Genomic DNA, 18,109 nt, shown 5'->3' with positions numbered 1-18,109 from the left:
TTATTATTATTATTATTATTATTATTATTATTATTATTATTATTATTATTATAATTATTATTATTATTATTATTATTATTATTATTATTATTATTATTATTATTATTATTATTATTATTATATTATTACTGTTATTGTTATTGTTATTGTTATTATTACTATTATTATTATTATTATTATATTATTTATTATTATTATTATTATTATTATTATTATTAATGGTGATGATGATGATGATTATTTTAAAAAAGGCTATGATATGTGTAGAATTCATGCACTCTTGATTGACATTCAAAGGAAACTAAATATATTAAGACAATGGCAAGACTACAAAATCTTATAAACTGAGAAGAATTCTTGAAAATCTGAAAGCACCATCCATTATCTTCAGTTTATTTTATTATACTACGAGAGTCAATCTTTTGGTATCCTATGATAATGTAGAATTTTGTGATAGCTATCCTTATTGAACCTTGAGTGTTTGTCACCAAATAATGTTTATATTATTTATTCTTTTGTTTGTTTTTGTTTGTTGAATTTAACAGAAAACGGAGCCATTTCCTTATCCTAAAAAGATGAAAACCACAGCTGCCGAGACAACTAAAGAGACAGCTTCAGGAATACCAAATGTTGTTGACTTTTTCAGTCTTGCATCTGAAAAGAAGAAGGCCATTATAGCCGAAATAAACTTGACGCAGCAGATTGCTCTTACCGTTGTGGTCTCAAATGGGAAATCTCTCATCAACCACTTTGATGCAGGAATAGATTGGACCAGGGTAAGACAGATTAAGGATACTTTAAGGATTAAGGAGCTTATTTTCTTTTTTGTAATAATGAAAGAAGCTGTAAAAAAGTAATAAACAAAAATGAAAATAACAGCTTCAAAAAAATAAAAGATACCAAACACAGAACGTTTTGGGCTCAAGACCCTTCTTCAGCAGACAACAAAAAAGCAATGAAAGCATAAATACATTACTAAAAAACCGGATTGACGACAGAGAATGATAAACAACCTACTCATTGAATGCCAGCTGATAATGAAATGGTTATATCTCTGAATTAGTCATTTGTGTTAATTGGAAATGAAGATTGTGTTAATTGGAAATGAAGATTTAACTTTTGAAATGAATTTTTTTTTAAATTTGAGAAACGCGACAATATTTATTTTTAGATTTTGCTCATAATTAATAAAAATGTGTTATTAGAATGTCTTTGTAGTTGTCAGGCAAGCAAAATTCATAGTAAACTTATATGCTTATATCCTCCAGGACGCATGTGTGATTCTCTTGACTGCAGAGTCCAACTGTTATCAACTACACATTAGCCTGGGAACTATAGAACATGTCAAGTAAGTCATTTAACTTGTGTCCTGAACGAAGTGTGTCACTGAGGTGTAGAAACCATGTAACACGTTAAGTGAGTAATTGACTTCTGCCCTGAAATAAGTCCAGATTATTTTCCGACTCTCATGTCCACCTAGCAGTGATTGGGTAGCTGGGTTTGTTAGATCTGACAGAAACTACTTTGCAATAGTTTAGCGAACTAGCCAAAGGTCGCAAGTAATTGCTATTGTCCGCTTCATGCTATACAAACAGAGACAGACTCCGGCCCCATGGGCCTGATTGCACTGAAGGACTACTACCTACTGAAATAAGTGTGTCACTTCACTGTGGTGTAGTTGTATCGACTTAGGCTCACAAAACAACCTAGATTAGCTCTTGTCAAAGTGATACTAAGCTACTAGAAGTTGTGGATTGTAAACAATAATGAAAAAAAATTAATAAAACAGCTTTGAAAAAGAGTAAAACTCCAAACCTGGATCGTTTTGGGCTAAAACTCTTCTTCGGTCAATAATGAAAACAATAAAGACATTAATACATCACTTTGTCTGTATTAAAATTTTTATTGTCTTTGTTATTGGCTGAAGAAGGATTTTGGGCCTGAAACACTCCTTGTTTGGTATTTTGTTCTTTTTTGAGGCTGTTATATTCATTTTTGTAGATTATCTACAGTCAGTTCTATAGTTACTTCCCTGTACTTGGACCGTTTGATTCCTAAACGACGTACTTTCGCACATTTTGCTCCCTCTGCGTGGAATGCCCTTTCAGCATACACCAGACACTGTAATTCCCTGTCCTCCTTTAAAGCCTCTTTGAAGACAGAGTACTTCCTTTCAGTTTTCTGTGAGTGAGTGATTTTATTGATTTTATTGAATGATATTTATATGATCGCTCTGAAGTACAGCTGGAAACAAACAGGCCAGTGTGATTTTCTTGTTAAAAAATGTTGTTTTTCTATGGGGTATAGAATTACATTTGACAATAAACTGTGGGGTTCGAATAGAATTGAATTGAAATGCTGCTTGTAGTATTGTGCATCATGTGGCTATGTGGTCTTGTGGTAAAACAAAAAACTAGAAGTGCCCTCTCTCTCTCTCTCTCTCTCTCTCTCTCTCTCTCTCTCTCTCTCTCTCTCTCTCTCTCTCTCTCTCTCTCTCTCTCTCTCTCTCTCTCTCTCTCTCTCTCACACTCACTCACTCTCTGTCTCGCCCATGTATCCACATCATCCTTCTCTTGTGCCTCTTCTTGAATCCACATCCGACGCCCTCTCCATACATTTACATTGTTTCCATATCTGACAAAATGTGATATTTTGCAATCTTACATTTTATGTTTTGTTGTTTGTCTCCTGACGAAAACCAAGGGCTAAAATGTTATTTGTTTTGTATTGTTCTCTTATATATGAGTCACATTTACTCACTTTATTTTTCTCTCGGTCTTGTGGTATGACTCTTGCCTTTAGACCAGAAGTTCTAGGGTTTGAGTCTCACTCAGAGCTGTGCATAGTTGATTCCTTTACTCACATTCTCTCACGTCATTCAGGTATAAAATAAGTATCTGGCCTTTAGCAACATCATCTCTGCTAGAAATAATTGTCATATCATCTAACAGGTGTCATGTCTCGTCCTACATATTAAGTGCTGCTTTTGGCTTGGGACCCCTTGTAAAGCGCTTAGGACATATTAAGCAGATATTGCGATCTCTAAGTGCACAATGCTCAATTAAAAACAAAAATTAATTTTTTTATTTTAATCAAAAGAAAATATATTTTTCTTCAGATCTGTTCATATTATTCCTGCTGTATTGAGATATTGATGCAGGCTAAAAGGCCCATAAAACTGTTGGCAGAAGTTAAACTGAGAAAACTGAACTATTATGGACACATTCGGAGACACAATACCATCCAAAAATCAGTGCTAGAGGGAAAAGTAGCTGGCAGAAAGGCACTGGGCAAACCGAGGAAGCCCTGGATAGGAAATGTGGAGGCAACAACTGGAAAAAAGATAATCGACTGCTCGGTAATGGCCCTTGAGCGTGAAAAAGGCCGTTCCATGACATTCAACCTATGTAGGGAGACGGAACTCCCATAAGGTAAGGTAAAGGCCCTTGAGCATGAAGAATGTTGTTCCATGACATTCAACCTCAGTAAGGAGACAGAACTCTGGTAAGGTAATTGAGATATTCACATACTGTTCTTTTTATTTCATGCAATCTATTTTAATTGTTCACATTTTTATTCAATTATATTTCACAATTTAATTGTTCACCAGAGAGATTCTGTTTGAAATGTTCAGCATTGGAGAGTGTGAGATTGTCATACCCAACAGCAAAGAGTTTTTTTCCTCCTTGTACAAGGTATTGCATCTGGATATCAGCAGCTGTGAGTGACAAATTATCATCACTGTTTATCTCAATCATGTACAGTAAATAGATAGTTACTAAAAGTGCCTCAAAACGGTGTTATCTTGCATAAGGTATTGCATACCTATACCAACAGTAGTGAGTGACAATTTTTTATCATTTTTATTTCAATCATATGCAGTAAATAGATATATTAATCTTTTGCTTGGAATAGAATGTTTTCCAATATAACATTCATAAAAGCTCGGTGTAATGCTATTCAAAATCCATAAATATATTGACCAAAAAAAATAATCTGTACTGCTCCTTGGATAAAAGCTGATTTCTCTGTGAATATTGGGAGTGCTCTATCAACTGAGCACAAAATAATTTTGACCTATGAAAAAGTTATAATATGAATGAATGGTCTTTATGAAGTCTGCATAGCATAGATTGTTTTGTCTTTCTACCCTTCAGTGGTCAGCTGTGATAACTTAGAGGATCCTGTTTTGGCTTCATGGCTTTTGAATCCAGATAAACAACCAACAAGTTTTTCAATGATGTGCCAAACAGCTCATCTTAAATTTATGGGGGTATGAAATATTCCAGTCATTTTCCAGTCATTTCTTTCTCCTGTTTCCCAGAAAGATATAGAATATTGTCTTCTCTGCTAGGAGGAAGATGCCAGAGCGGAAATGGCATTGAAAATAATTTTTTTTAAAAATTGATCTTTTATCTGGCGCAATATCCACTAAAAGTGCTCAAAGCGCTTTACAAGGGGACCCTGGCCAACAGCAACACTTAACACGTAAGTCTAGACATGACACCTGTTAGGTGATATTACAATTTTTTTCGGACAGAGACAATGCTATTAACGGCCAAGTACACATTTTACACCTGAGTACAGTGAGAGGATGTGGGTAAAGAACCTTTTCCAAGGACTCAACTATGCGTCGAGCGAGGCTCAAACCTAGGACCTTCCAATCCGAAAGCGAGTGTCATACCACTAGACCATATAGCCACATTTCCGTTCTACCTGGGAGACTTTTAGTCCCTATTCTTCACATTGCAGCGCTACACAGTGGTTAACACCTGGGTCATTTTGATTTATTTTCAAGATAAATCCTAGGGATGAATATAGGGAATTTTATTATTACTATTCTTTTTCTTCTTCTTCTTCTTCTTCTTCTTCTTCTTCTTCTTCTTCTTCTTCTTCTTCTTCTTCTTCTTCTTCTTCTTCTTCTTCTTCTTCTTCTTCTTCTTCTTCTTCTTCTTCTTCTTCTTCTTTTTCTTACTATTTTATTTCTATTTTAAATTTTATTCTACTTTTTTTTTAAATCTAAAAAAGAATGGCAATTTTTTTCAATTCACATTTTCTGAGTCCATGATTTTCATATTTTACCAGTAAATAACTTTAAAAAAAATTAGTATACAAGCATGAAACGGATAATGGCAATTGCTGGCTACCTTTTGCTAACGGGACCCCCGTTTTTCTTTTGCTTTTGCAAATACAATTTAACTCAAAAGCAGTATCATTGTAAGCTAATTTGAATTACAGTCGTTTTAGGTTTCCTTTGTAGCTTCTTGAGCAAAAGCTTTTTCTATACATCGCAATTTTCACCAAAATTTGCTCAAAGCACTTTAGAAGGGGTCCCTAGTCAACAGCAACATTTAAAGCGCCAGACAAGAAGTGACTGACGCCAATCAGATGCCACAATTATGTTTAACAAAGACAACTTTGCCACTAACCAGGTACTCATTTCATACCTGAGTGCAACGGGAAAATATTAGTTAAGAGCCTTTTCCAAGGACTTGACTTTGTGGCAACAATAACAGGACTCGAACCAGGGACTCACAGGTCAGCGGGTCAGTTCCATACCACAAGACCACAAAGTTGCACACAATCTTCTCCATATGTTTTTCATCATTTTTATTTTTTTCACAGGTTGAAAATGATTGGCTCTCTTGTCTCTGCTTTACAAAAAAGTTGATGTGTTCGCTGAAAAAACGTTTGGAGGGAGACAATTTGTTGAGACTGTACAAGAATATTGAGATAAAATTAGTGCCGCTTCTCGCTAGTATGGAGAATCAGTCTTTGAGAGTCAAAACTGAAGTATTTAGAAAATTTGCTGACGTTCTCAAGGTGTGTAACATATAATGATGTTTACATATGATTTATAGTATTAAACTTAAGACTTAAAAAAAAGCAACTTTAAAAAATAAACATCAAAATAGTAAAATATTCTGATCTTATTCAACTGAACAAATTTTAAAAGAAAAAATATGCGACAGAAATTTATCTACCCCTTTTTTTTTTTTACAAAAAGTGAAAACAAAAACCCAAAGAAATAATCTTCAATCTTCAATGGCTTGTATTTGCACTTCAAATATTGATTTACAGTCTAATCAAAACAGCTTCTATATGGTGCAATATCCACTAAACATGCTCAAAGTGCTTTACAAAGGGCCTCTGACCAACAGCAACATGTAACATAAATAACGAGACATGACACCTGTTAGGCGATAATACAATTTTTTTTTTGACAGAGACAACGTTGATAACAGCCAGGTACTCATTTTACACCTGAGTACGTTGAGAGAATGTGAGTATTGAGTCGTTTCCAAGGACTCAACTATGCGCTGAGTGAGGCTCGAATCCAGGACCTTCCAATCCGAAAGTGAGTGTCATACCACAAGACCACATAGCCGCACAAGATAAACCATTTACAAAATAAACTTGTCAGAGTCCAATATTTATAATGTTGTCTCCAATGATTTCTTCCTTAAAACCAATTTTGTTGTAAAGTTTTTTTAAGGTTTGTATTATACGTGAAGTAGTAATCCTTCACAACCATGAGGCTTATGGAGCCTGTGTTTTATCCTGGCTTCTGTAGCGTGAAATGGACAATAGCAATTGCTTGCTACCATTTGGACAGGATTCTTGCCTATCACAAAGTACTCTCCACCAGATCTGACAGCCGTTTAGTATTCACTTTGACTTGCGTTAGTTATTTCCATCATTGTACTTTTTAATTGTGCTCGTAATTTTTGTGATCCACTGAAGTTGATTTTAACACATTAAAACAAAAAAAATTATATAACTCTTCAGAATAAACTTCACAAACTGGAAGAATCAGCATACAAAGAGGTGGGCCACAAATTTATCATCAACAGCCATCCTCAGCTAAGGCAGGTAAAAATCTTATGATTATTATACAAAGCACTTGCTGGATTCTAGCATGCTGTCAGGAGAAGCCAAAAGATATGCTAGAATCTGAGGTGTCCAAAATCCAATGCTCTTGGGAGGTAACCAAACATACTCCGTTCCTTCAAGTATTATTTCCAGCATTACTTCCCTTACCAGGGATACTGCTTGTTGGGGTCTTGTAAAGGAGTCGCTTGAGTTTTTTAAAACAAATTTATTATTCAATTGTTTTTAAAACATTTTTTTTTATGACACTGTGTGCTGACAAAACGTGTAGTAATACGTACCTAGTATGTAGCTATAATGACTTATTATATAGAAAAAAATTAAATCACCCAGCTCCAGCGTGCCATATTGCACTTTGGATGAGTAATCAGGTGTAAAATATGTCTCTGTCAGAAAAATTGTAATATTGCCTAACAGACATCATAGCTCGTGTTAAATGTTGGTAGAGACCCCGTATAAAGCACTTTGAGTACATTTAGTGACTATTAAGCTATATGAATGCTCTAGTTTTTTTAGTTTTAGTTAAAAGGTTTTTGTCAAATCTGAATTTTTATCGCATTGCCATTTTTTGACAGTTTCTTGAATTATGATGGAATAGTTAATCGCCATGCTGAGGAGTTTTTCTCAATTTTAATAGATGGGACAGCGCTGCTCAACACACAGTCTTTGCTTTGTACACGAATGTACCGACTTCAAATACTCACTACACTTTGTGGTTTGCGCAAGTCACCTCGCCCGAGCTCAGTTTGCACTGCACTGCAACTGAAACCTGGGTTTTTCCAGTCTTCCATTGGAATAGATCATAAAGACAAATTTTCCGTGTGGGATGAATTAAGGGAACTTATTTTTTTATTATTTATTCACTAATTAATTATTTATTCAATAGATATTGTATGAGGAATTAAAACTGGACGAGAAGCTTCCTCCTACTGCCAAGATAGGAAAGACAAGTGTGTCCCACCAGAAGTCGACATGTGAATCCTCATTGTTGCTTCTGTCCGGTTTACATCCTCTACCTTCAATCCTATTGGAATATCGGACTGTGAGTCTTACAGTTGTAGTAATAATGATAATAAATATAACTTTTATAGTGCCATTTCCCTGAATAAACAGGCTCCAGGCGCTTTGAGCGAAGGAAAATGATAGAATTGATTAAATGATAATTTGTATGCTCACTCACTGACACAAAGACCATGCGGCACATACACATTACAATAATTATTTTTAATTATATATAGTTTAGAATGATCTGTTTTTAGGTCAGAATAAAAAAGGTTAAATCATTAAGTTGTGACATACCACTTCAATTTGACCTATTCGCCTTTCACCAATTTTGCTGCAAAATCTTTTCATGTTAGCAAAGTGAAGAAGAGGCAGAAAATACCCAACCAGGTAGTGCAAGATTTTGTCTGTTTCTCTCCTAGTTACAAAAACTGAAGTCCACATACATAGACGGGATGCTGTCCTGTATGACAAACAATTCCATCAGCACCCACTGGGATCAAACCTCTGCTGCAACAGGACGACTCACCTCTTACCAACCCAACATCCAGAACGTTCCGAAAACGGCAGTGGTTGTGGAGGATTACTTACCCAACACCATTTTAGGTTTGTATTTCTATCATTAGGCTATTATGTTTTATTGTTGTTTGCCTTGCATTGATTTTTAAAAATGTGTTAAGAACATATTTCACACTAACTGTGGGATCGGGGGGTAGATGGCAGAGGGGATAAGGCACCCAGAGTCCCGCTTTGGAATCTCTTTTATTTCTTACTTAGTAGAGGGCAAGATGCCAAGAGGCCATCCCCCAAGACTATGGCTACCTGAAGAGCTGGGCTGGGATGGCAAGTACAAAAATACAACAGACTGGTATGAGACTGGGAAGAATGGCGAGCCATTTCCAGTAAACCTCTTATGATATGACGCTTAAGTAAGTAAGCCCCCTTGCTCACTTTGCGATGCTCTTCTGCAGCTAATGCCTGGATGATCTTTTCTTTTGCTTGAGATATACTCTGAAGCATGGATTTTTACTCTATTTATTTATTATTCATATACATTTTAAAAGTAATATCGCTCTCCTTTCATGCAAAGAAATAAAAATTCAATTTGATCATTAAAAAAAAATTTCATTTATCAATTGGTTTAAAATGACCTTTGAGTTTTTTTAAAAGCCTCAAACCCAAGACTTCTATTTTGACTTGTTATGGGACTATTCTTAAAGATTAATACAGAAAAAATTGCACTTCTCGAGTAAAATGTGGTGTACCATTTAACTGACCAGCTAAAATAATTACTTATCTGTTATGTATAAACTTTTCTGTATATATATAGGTTCAGCGCCAAAGTCTTGTGCCGAGATTTATGCAAGAGAACCTTTCATCTCTCATGATGGTTTTGTCTTCCTTGCTGCTGGTACGTTTCCATTACAGGTTTTTTAGAATTGAAAAGACTCACAAAGCTCACTCATATTTTCATATGTATTTGAACAAAACACAGTGGAACAGAGAACGATACTTGATTTTCCTAAGTTATTAAATTCTTCCAAAATATATCCTTAAAATAAAATGTTATTAAATTTTCATGATACAAGTTACAAGTTTATCCTTGTTTCTATACCTAGTGTTAATTGGATAATTGGAATTGTATGCTACCTTTGGGTAGGATGATAGTCTTTTGCAAAGTGCTTTCTGCCAAATCTGATAGTTCTATCTGCCCAAGGTGGACAGAGGTGGGGGAAGGGGGGGGGGGGGGGGGGGGGGGGGTTAAAAAAAAAAAAAATTGACTGCACCTAGGATCAATATTGGTCCCTTTGTTTGTGGGGCCAGTGCTCAACCACGTGAGCTTTTTGACCCCCCCCCCCCCCCCCCCCCCGCAAAGTGAAATGCAAAAGAAAAAAAAGAATAAAATTGTTCATTTTAAAATTGATTTCCTGTTATCTCCAACTGCCAAATTTGATAAACCCAAAATCCTGTGCCCTTTCCACAGACTTCCAACAGATTGAGCTTCGTATTTTGGCTCACCTATCCGATGATAAGGCTTTGTTGTCAATGTTTTGGAACCCGGATAGTGTGGATGTCTTTTCTCTTCTTACAGCCGAATGGTAAACAAATCGACAACAAACGAGGCTTCATTATGTCATATTAATTTTGATTCTTAAACTGAGTCAAAAAAATCGGAGAACATATAAGAGTGCATAAGTAAATGTTATGTAGAGTTGTTTACTAGTTTTGTTTGTTTTGAATTTTAAAAAAAATTGAGCTTCTGTAGCGCAATATCCACTAAACATGCTCAAGGCGCTTTACTATGTATAATAATTTAAATGTCGCAGAAAGATCATAAAGATCTAATATTTATTTATTCTTATTTTTATTTAAATATTACTCCCCTGTACTCTTGAGTAATATGCAGCATAGTCTGACAAGAAAGAAAATTGGAATGGAAAACAAATGTTATCATTATTGAGATTAAAGATAAATAAATTGAGACATGGGCAAAACGTGTCCAATGAAACAAGAAACAATAACTCAAACAAAAACAAATGTTTTGGTTGTTAACTATTTAGACTCTTAGGCCGTTCGAGTTTGTATGAATGGAAAATTGAACAAATTTGTTATTAGAATAAAAAGTTTGTCTTTTGCAATTCAGTGGAATCAGCCTGAAGTCAATACAGTTAAAGTCAACTTCTGCTTAAAGTCAACACCGCTTGTTGGTCCCAAATTTTCTGTACTTTAATCTGTGTTAAATTGATACTGGATAAAGTCAACCTTGCTTAGAGCCAACCAAATCTTTGTGGTCCAACTGTGTTGGCTTTATCAGGATTCCACTGTATTTATGCTGCTTTTACCCCCAGGAAGAACACAGAGGTTGACAAAGTATCCATTGATGAAAGAGAGACGACAAAACGTATTGTGTATTCTGTCATGTATGGAGTGGGTAAGAGTCAAGTGTCTTTAAATTGAGCTTTTATATAGCGCAATATCCACTAAATGTGCTCAAAGCACTTTACAATGGGTCCCTGGCCAACAGCAACACTTAACATTTAGGACGATATATGACGTCTATTAAGGCGATATTACAAGTTTTTCAGACAGAGACAACGTTAACGGCCAGGTACTCATTTTACACCTGAGTATGGTGAGAGAATGTGAGTAAAGAGCCTTTTCCAAGGATTTAACTATGCGCTGAGCAAGGCTTGAACCCAGGACCTTCCAATCTGAAAGCGAGTGTCATACCACAAGACCACATGGCCGCACGCTGTAGTCTTTACTCACTTATCTATCCAGCCTATTATTTATTTTTTTAAAAAATTAGACATGTTCCTGTTCTAGAGTAAAAGAAATAAAACTTATGCACAATTTAAGGTTCTTAAATATGAATTAATCCGTTCAGTCTTGAAGTTTACATTCAAGTCTGTAATGAAAACAAAGAGATATAGAAATGAAAAGAAAAGAAATAATGAGATTCAAATAGTAATGAACAAAAATGAATATAACAGCTTACCAAAAACAAACAAACAAAAAAACAAAGATTCCAAACACAAAACGTTTTGGATCTGTCTGAATTTTCAGAGATGTAAGTTATTCCTGTTTTTGTTTCTGGCTGAAAATTTGTTTTGAGTCCAAAACGCTCCGTGCTTGGTATTTAAACACTTCTCCAGCCAATAAGAAAAACAGTAAAAAATGTTATTAGGTCTACATCACTTTGAATAGACAACAGAGGGGTATTCGGCATCTCTTTGTTGGCAAATTTAAAGTACAAATGATATTTAAGTATTCAAAGTGATTTATTAACATTTTTGCTGTTTTTATTGCTGGCTGAAGATGGGTTTTAAACGTCGTTTTGTTCTTTTGATATCATTATATTCAGTTATGTACATTAGTTTTTACATTCCAAAGCTTCTTGCGTATTAGTATTCACTATTTTATAATGTTGTATATATTTGTGTTTCAGGAAAAGACAAGCTGGCAGATTACTTGAAAGTCAAACCTGACATCGCCAAAGAAATCATGAAGGATTTTCTTGGTAATTTTTACCCATTACTAAAACAGTTTTAAAAAAAAACAAAGACATCTCTAGTTTGATTATGTCCTGCCCTTCATGTTAAATAATAATAAAATAAGAAAATATAATTCTCTTTATTCATCCCATAGAGAAAATTTGCCCCTAGGATCTATTCCAAGGGAAGACTGGAATAACCCAGGCGACAGCCGCAGTGCAGCGCCGCAAATTGAGCTAGGGAAAGGTGACTTGCTCAAGGCCACACAAAGCAGCGGCAGGTGCTATCAAACTCAGTACTTTTTGGGTACGAAGCAAAGACCGTATTGCTGAGTCACACTGCCCCAGTGTTGCTGGTGGCTTGGGACCCACTGAGGAATCCTCCCCCACTGTCTTGTTCACACATCCAAGTTGGAATGAAGGTGATTAGTGAAAAGAGGCAAATAATGTAAATATTAATTAATTAATTAATTAATTTATTTATTTATTTCGCAATCTTTTCAATTTGCAATTTAAAGTGACAGTTTTAACTATTTTACGGTGTTGAAATTATTCATATAAAGTGCGGCTCTGGTTGTGGAACTGCTCCTTGTTTATATATACATCATATTTCCATTATCTTTTTATCTTATTGTGTAAATTATACTACGTCTGTACAAAAAAAATTATCTTTTTGGGATGCAATAAAGTATTATTATTATTATTATTATTATTATTATTATTATTATTATTATTATTATTATTATTATTATTATTATTATTATTATTGTTATTATTATTATTATTATTATTATTATTATTATTATTATTATTATTATTATTATTATTATTATTATTATTATTATTATTATTATTATTATTATTATGATGCAAGAGTGAACTATCTTATAATAACAAGAAGGAGTGGTGGATGACTTTGATTGTAGAGCATCTCCTCTTGTGGCCAGGCGGAGTTGCCGTCATTGCAGTCTAGTTGTGGATTTGGATCCTCATTGCTGCAAAGTGTTTATTCTCTAATGTCTTCTAACTCTTTTCTACTACTTCAATTCTTATCAACATAAATGCTTGCTCCACTCCTTTTTTCTGAATTAACTATCATAGTCATTTGTCCGTGTCTGACTACTAAACAAGAGATGGCACTGAATCTGCCATTTGCAATACAAAAAAGAAAAAGGCTTGTTGTAAGATATTATATATATTATATTATCCATCAGTTCGATTCCCTGCCATCGACTTCTTCACAAAAAAATGTTGTTCATATGCCAAGGAATATGGTTATACAGAGACCATCTGTGGCCGGCGTCGCTACTTCCCTTACATCAACAGTCATTCACCAGCATTGAGGGCACAAGCTCAGAGGCAAGCTGTCAACTTTTGTGTGCAGGGTAGGTGTCATTGACTTTGATAAAGGGAGTGTCACTGTTGTGGCTTATAAAATGAGTGTTTATTTAAAATCCATGACTTTAAATTATGACCTGAGTTTTACAGTAAATAGTCATTACTTTAAAAAAAGCTATAAATTGGGTCATCCAGAAATTATTGTGCAGCTTTGTGGTCTTGTGATATAACACTTGTTTTCGGATTGAAAGTTCCTGGGTTTGAGTCTCGCTTGGCGCTTAGCTGAGTCCTTGGAAAAGACTCTTTACTCAATTTCTGTCACCATTTACGTATAAAATGAGTACCTGCTGTCAACAGCGTTGTCTCTGTCTGAAAAAATTGTAATATCGCCTAACAGGTGTCATGCCTTGTTCTACATGTTACATGTTGCTGTTGGTCAGGGACCCTTTGTAAAGCGCTTTGAGCATGTTTAGTGGATATTGCACTATATAAAAGCTCTATTTTTTTGTTTTTCATCAATTGAAGTTGGTTTTACTGTGTTCTAGAAATATTTGTAGGTATTAAAGTAAAAATGAAATGAAAATCTAAGTCTAATGATGACTGTAAAAAATGATTTTAAGAATATGTAATAAATAAAAACCAAAATATGCCCCAATTTATCAATTTTGTGTCTTTTAAAGAATTAATGAGGACAACTGAGCCCATAAGTCAGAATGATATAATTTTTGAAGGTTAAGAGACAAAACTCAGTCTCCTCAATGAAGGTGTTTACTTTAGCTCAAAATTGTATCAATCTTGTGTTATGTTGGAATGTACCAGATGAACTAATGTGTGGCGTTGTGGTCTAGTGGTATGACACTCGCCTTCGGACCAGAATGTCCAGGGTTCAAGTCCTGCTCTGAGCGGTGCAAAGTAGAATCTTTGGGAAAAGCTCTTTACCCACAGTATCTCACCATACTAAGGTGTAAAAACCTGGCCATAAACAATGTAATAATTGTAATATCGCCTAACAGGCTTCATGTCTTGTCCTACATGTTAAGTGTTGCTATTGGTTAGAGTAGAGACCTTGTATAAAGCACTTTGAACATGTTTAGTGTATATGGCGCATCAGATTCAACCGGACATAATACTATATTCAGACAACCGTCCCAATTTTTGTTTTAATTCTCACCTTTGTAAACTATGAGGCACTGTTAAATAGAATTGAGGAATGAAGTGAATGCAGTTGTGCACAATTTTTTGTCGACATTTTTGCAAAAGTCTTTAAAAAAAATTAATTTAGTAAGAGGTTGGTACAACGTTAATGATTTATTTATTTTTAATTATTTATTTTCTTTTTGGCACAGACTTAGAAGCCTAATCAGAGATAAAAACGTGAAGGAAAAAGTTGAAATCTTTCCTTGCTTAATTACATAATTCTGGAAAAAAAACGTTTTCATTTTTTAGGTTCTGCTGCTGATATCTGCAAATCAGCAATGCTTGAGGTGGAATCAAGGTTGAGGAAAAATTCAGATCTAAATTACAGGTAAGGTCTTATTTTTGTGTGTGATAGCTTTCGTAGAGTGCGATATGTATTAAAAGTGCTCAAACCATTTTACAAGGGGCTCCAAGCTAGCTGAAACTCTTGACATGTTGGATAAAACATGACGCTTGTTTGGTGATGTTACAGGTGTGTTTATATTATTTTTCGACAGACAACATTGTTTGCGGCCAATGACTCATTTTACACCTTAGTATTGTGAGGGAACATTTACTAAAGAGCTTTTTCCAATTACTCAACTTTCGGTTGCCTAAAGTGGGAATTAACTCTTTCCTTACCGATCATTTTCAGTATTTTCCCAAAATGGCAAAATGGCTTACCCAGCAGAAAAATTGATTTTTTAAACAATCTCTCTACAAAACACCTTATGTTCTTATTAATTAAACAAAGATCATTCTTCAAAGTTTGTGATTTACAAAATAAATCTGAATAAGAAAAATGTATATTGTGTCGTAACAAATGTGACGATTTTGCTGTAGGTGGTGAGGAGAGGGTTAAACCTGGAACCACAGGTTAGAGACAAAGTGTTGTACCATAATATGACTACAAAGCCACATAAAAATGTTCAAGAAGAGATTAAGATTGAATGAAATATAAGTCACAAGAAAATCTGACAGTTAAGACGCAGTGGATTTGATTTTTAAAATTCTGTGATTGACTTGACAATCACCATCGTTTGATACAATTTTTACATTTATCCCAGTCAATTGCTCTAATAGTTTTTTTTTTAGAAAATTAATTCACAAAAGTGAGTGAAGTAGACACTTATGTTGATAACAACAGGAAATGAAGTGAGAAGAGAAATGCCATAATACAGTAGAGAATTAAAAATTTAGGCGTGGATGGATCGATTGTAGAGCATCTCTCTCTCTCGTGGTCAGGAAGAGGTGCTGCAACAGTCGTAGGATCACCTCTACAAAAGTTTTAATTCTCTGTTGTTTTATGGCAACTCTCTACTCAATTCATGTCTTGTTTTTTCAGAAATCATTACAAATCACAATTCTGTGCTTACTATATTAATAAAAGTACATTTCCTTTTCCTTAACCCTTATAGATTACTTCTTCAAATTCATGACGAACTGCTGTGGGAGGTTGCAGAGGATCAGCTTTTAATGGTTAAAGGTACATATCCCAGTCAAATTTCATTTTTAGTGATAGATTATGTATCAAATCTGATTTGTAGCATTTGGGTAATCATGTAAATTTGCTTATTCATTTTATTAAAATTTATATGGAAAATGGACTTAATTAAAACTTGCGGATTTCTCTGAGTCATCGAACAAAATGGTAATAGTAATGATGCTATATCATAATGTACATTTTCGTACGGCTTATGTGCTAAATAAAAAAAAAAAGAGAGAATTGATGCTACATGCATAAAGTACCATGTAATATCCAATTGAGCCTTTATTTTTATTTTCTGGAACATTTTGTTCTGTTAAATTTTATATAAATATAAAGTACTAATTTTTAACAGCAAAATAACAAAACGGATCAGCAACTAAAACTGTTAAAATCAGCAAATTACAAGAATACATTCTTTTCTTTTCTTTTATCCCCAGAAATGATTGAAAATGTGATAGAGGATGCCAAGACTCTGTGCGGCAAATTTTGCTCCCTTCAAGTTCCTCTCACGGTCTCCTTCAGCCAGGGGAAGTCTTGGGCCCATCTCAGGCCTGTCAATTCTATTCTATCCAATGAAATTTAATCTTGTAATAAATGTGACCCACTGAATCAAAATGGTATTATGTCAGGATAAATTAAATCAGTACAATACAGCACGCTGTGCAATACAGCACACTCTGCAATACGTCACGCTGAAGCTAGGTGAACAAATTTGATCTTTATAATAAGTCATTATCTTCCTTGAGCATCAAATTTCGGCATGCTTTTTGCCTTCTCTCGAGAGTGTGCTAGAATCCGACAAGTACTGTACCTAAAAAAAGATCTTAACATTAAAATGGCAAGAAGAAACTATTTATTTTTTGCAGTAAAACAGACTTAAACCAGTTTTTCATATTTTTGAATACTGATTTCATTTTTACGGACCTGCCAACTGGAAAATCTAAAACTTCATAATTTTTGGGAGTTAAAGATTGTAGTTAAAAAATTTACCCTCTCAACGATTAAGTAACACTTAAAAATCGTTTAAATTATGTAGTCTGGCATCAACTTTCATTTTCAATAAGTATTAATGACTTAGAGATGTTGATAAAGTATTGAAATTGGAACCAATGTGACCAATGTGTGTGGAATTTTACGAATTTTTCGTAATAGTAGGCAGGTCTGTTTTTAGCACCTAAATACCCATACATAACCTTGGTTTGAAGTGGTAAGTCATATCTGTGTTCCATTATTTGGTATACAAAAATGAATATAACAGCTTTATAAAAGAACAAAATACCATTCAAGGAATGTTTTGGGCTCAAAACCGGTCTTGAGTCAATAGCAAAAACAGTTAAAATTGTAACATCACTTTAAATTCGGACAGTAGAAAAGTATTCAGCACGTCTCGTCGACAAATATGAAGTCCGACTCCATGCCTAATACTTTTCTGCTGTTTGTTTGGATTTAAAGTGATTCAGTAACGTTTTTGATGTTTGGTTTCAGTTGACTTTTGAGCCCAAAACTTTCTATGTTTGGTATTTCATTCTTTCTTTTAAAAAAAAAAAGATGTCGTTTTATTCATTTTTGTAAAATAACGTTTGCAACAGTCCATGGTTTCAAACAGTCTAGTTTTCAGTTCAATTATTTGTAAAATAAAATTTTTGAGAAAAAAAAACATTGATTATTTAATGTTCTTGTTAGTATTTGGTCTAGTCCTATAATTTTATTTCATAGTGCATTTGATTTAGTTGTGAATCTTTTATTCATCAACATATCTCTTAATTTGACTTTGAAGAAAAGTTTTCAAAATGTTGAAGTTTTGGAGTTGGTTTCATTTTGGCTGATTTCTCGTTGAAGAGAAAAGTTGCTGAACCTTTGTGATAATAAATCATTTGAATTAACTGAGTTTTCTTTTATCTAAATATTAAAATATAAAACATAGTGAGTTGTGTACGGCATTTAATTATCTAAACATTAATCTTTTGTTCCTTGCATGAGATTATTAATCTCAAGTTATGAGGGTTTGATCAATAGACTGTGGAATGTCAGGGAATGGCATTTTGTTACAAAATGAACAAATACGAAAGAGGGATCAAGACCTACTTTTAGCCTGGCTATGTGGGCCAGTCTATAGGGCTTTTGATTACACAACCATCCATAATCCATGTCTTCAGTCAATAAGCGCTTTGATTTTACCCAACCTTTCCCAACCTTTCCACAAGCCATGTTGATTGGGA

General features: G+C 34.3%; 1 protein-coding gene across 2 annotated transcripts in view; it reads left to right on the top strand.

Annotated features, from left to right (window-relative positions):
* LOC144965063 (DNA polymerase nu-like) overlaps nucleotides 1–17,817 on the top strand; it is a 24,800-nt gene extending 6,983 nt beyond the window's left edge. For both annotated transcript variants that reach the window (XM_078899956.1, XM_078899957.1), the window contains 16 exons: nucleotides 546–776; nucleotides 1,269–1,348; nucleotides 3,611–3,720; nucleotides 4,158–4,273; nucleotides 5,626–5,823; nucleotides 6,790–6,873; nucleotides 7,778–7,933; nucleotides 8,316–8,499; nucleotides 9,224–9,304; nucleotides 9,878–9,992; nucleotides 10,743–10,825; nucleotides 11,843–11,914; nucleotides 13,102–13,272; nucleotides 14,672–14,750; nucleotides 15,820–15,887; nucleotides 16,328–17,817. In XM_078899956.1, the coding sequence (XP_078756082.1) occupies nucleotides 546–776; nucleotides 1,269–1,348; nucleotides 3,611–3,720; nucleotides 4,158–4,273; nucleotides 5,626–5,823; nucleotides 6,790–6,873; nucleotides 7,778–7,933; nucleotides 8,316–8,499; nucleotides 9,224–9,304; nucleotides 9,878–9,992; nucleotides 10,743–10,825; nucleotides 11,843–11,914; nucleotides 13,102–13,272; nucleotides 14,672–14,750; nucleotides 15,820–15,887; nucleotides 16,328–16,473 (1,974 nt within the window). In that variant the 3' untranslated portion in view covers nucleotides 16,474–17,817. The remainder of the gene's footprint in view (nucleotides 1–545; nucleotides 777–1,268; nucleotides 1,349–3,610; nucleotides 3,721–4,157; nucleotides 4,274–5,625; nucleotides 5,824–6,789; nucleotides 6,874–7,777; nucleotides 7,934–8,315; nucleotides 8,500–9,223; nucleotides 9,305–9,877; nucleotides 9,993–10,742; nucleotides 10,826–11,842; nucleotides 11,915–13,101; nucleotides 13,273–14,671; nucleotides 14,751–15,819; nucleotides 15,888–16,327) is intronic.
* The last annotated feature ends 292 nt before the right edge of the window (nucleotides 17,818–18,109 follow it).

Source organism: Berghia stephanieae, chromosome 2, assembly GCF_034508935.2.
Source record: "Berghia stephanieae isolate SIO BIC M18660-M18661 chromosome 2, UCSD_Bste_1.3, whole genome shotgun sequence".
In the NCBI taxonomy this organism is placed as follows: Eukaryota; Metazoa; Mollusca; class Gastropoda; order Nudibranchia; family Aeolidiidae; genus Berghia; species Berghia stephanieae.
This window is presented reverse-complemented; position numbering and strand designations above follow the sequence as displayed.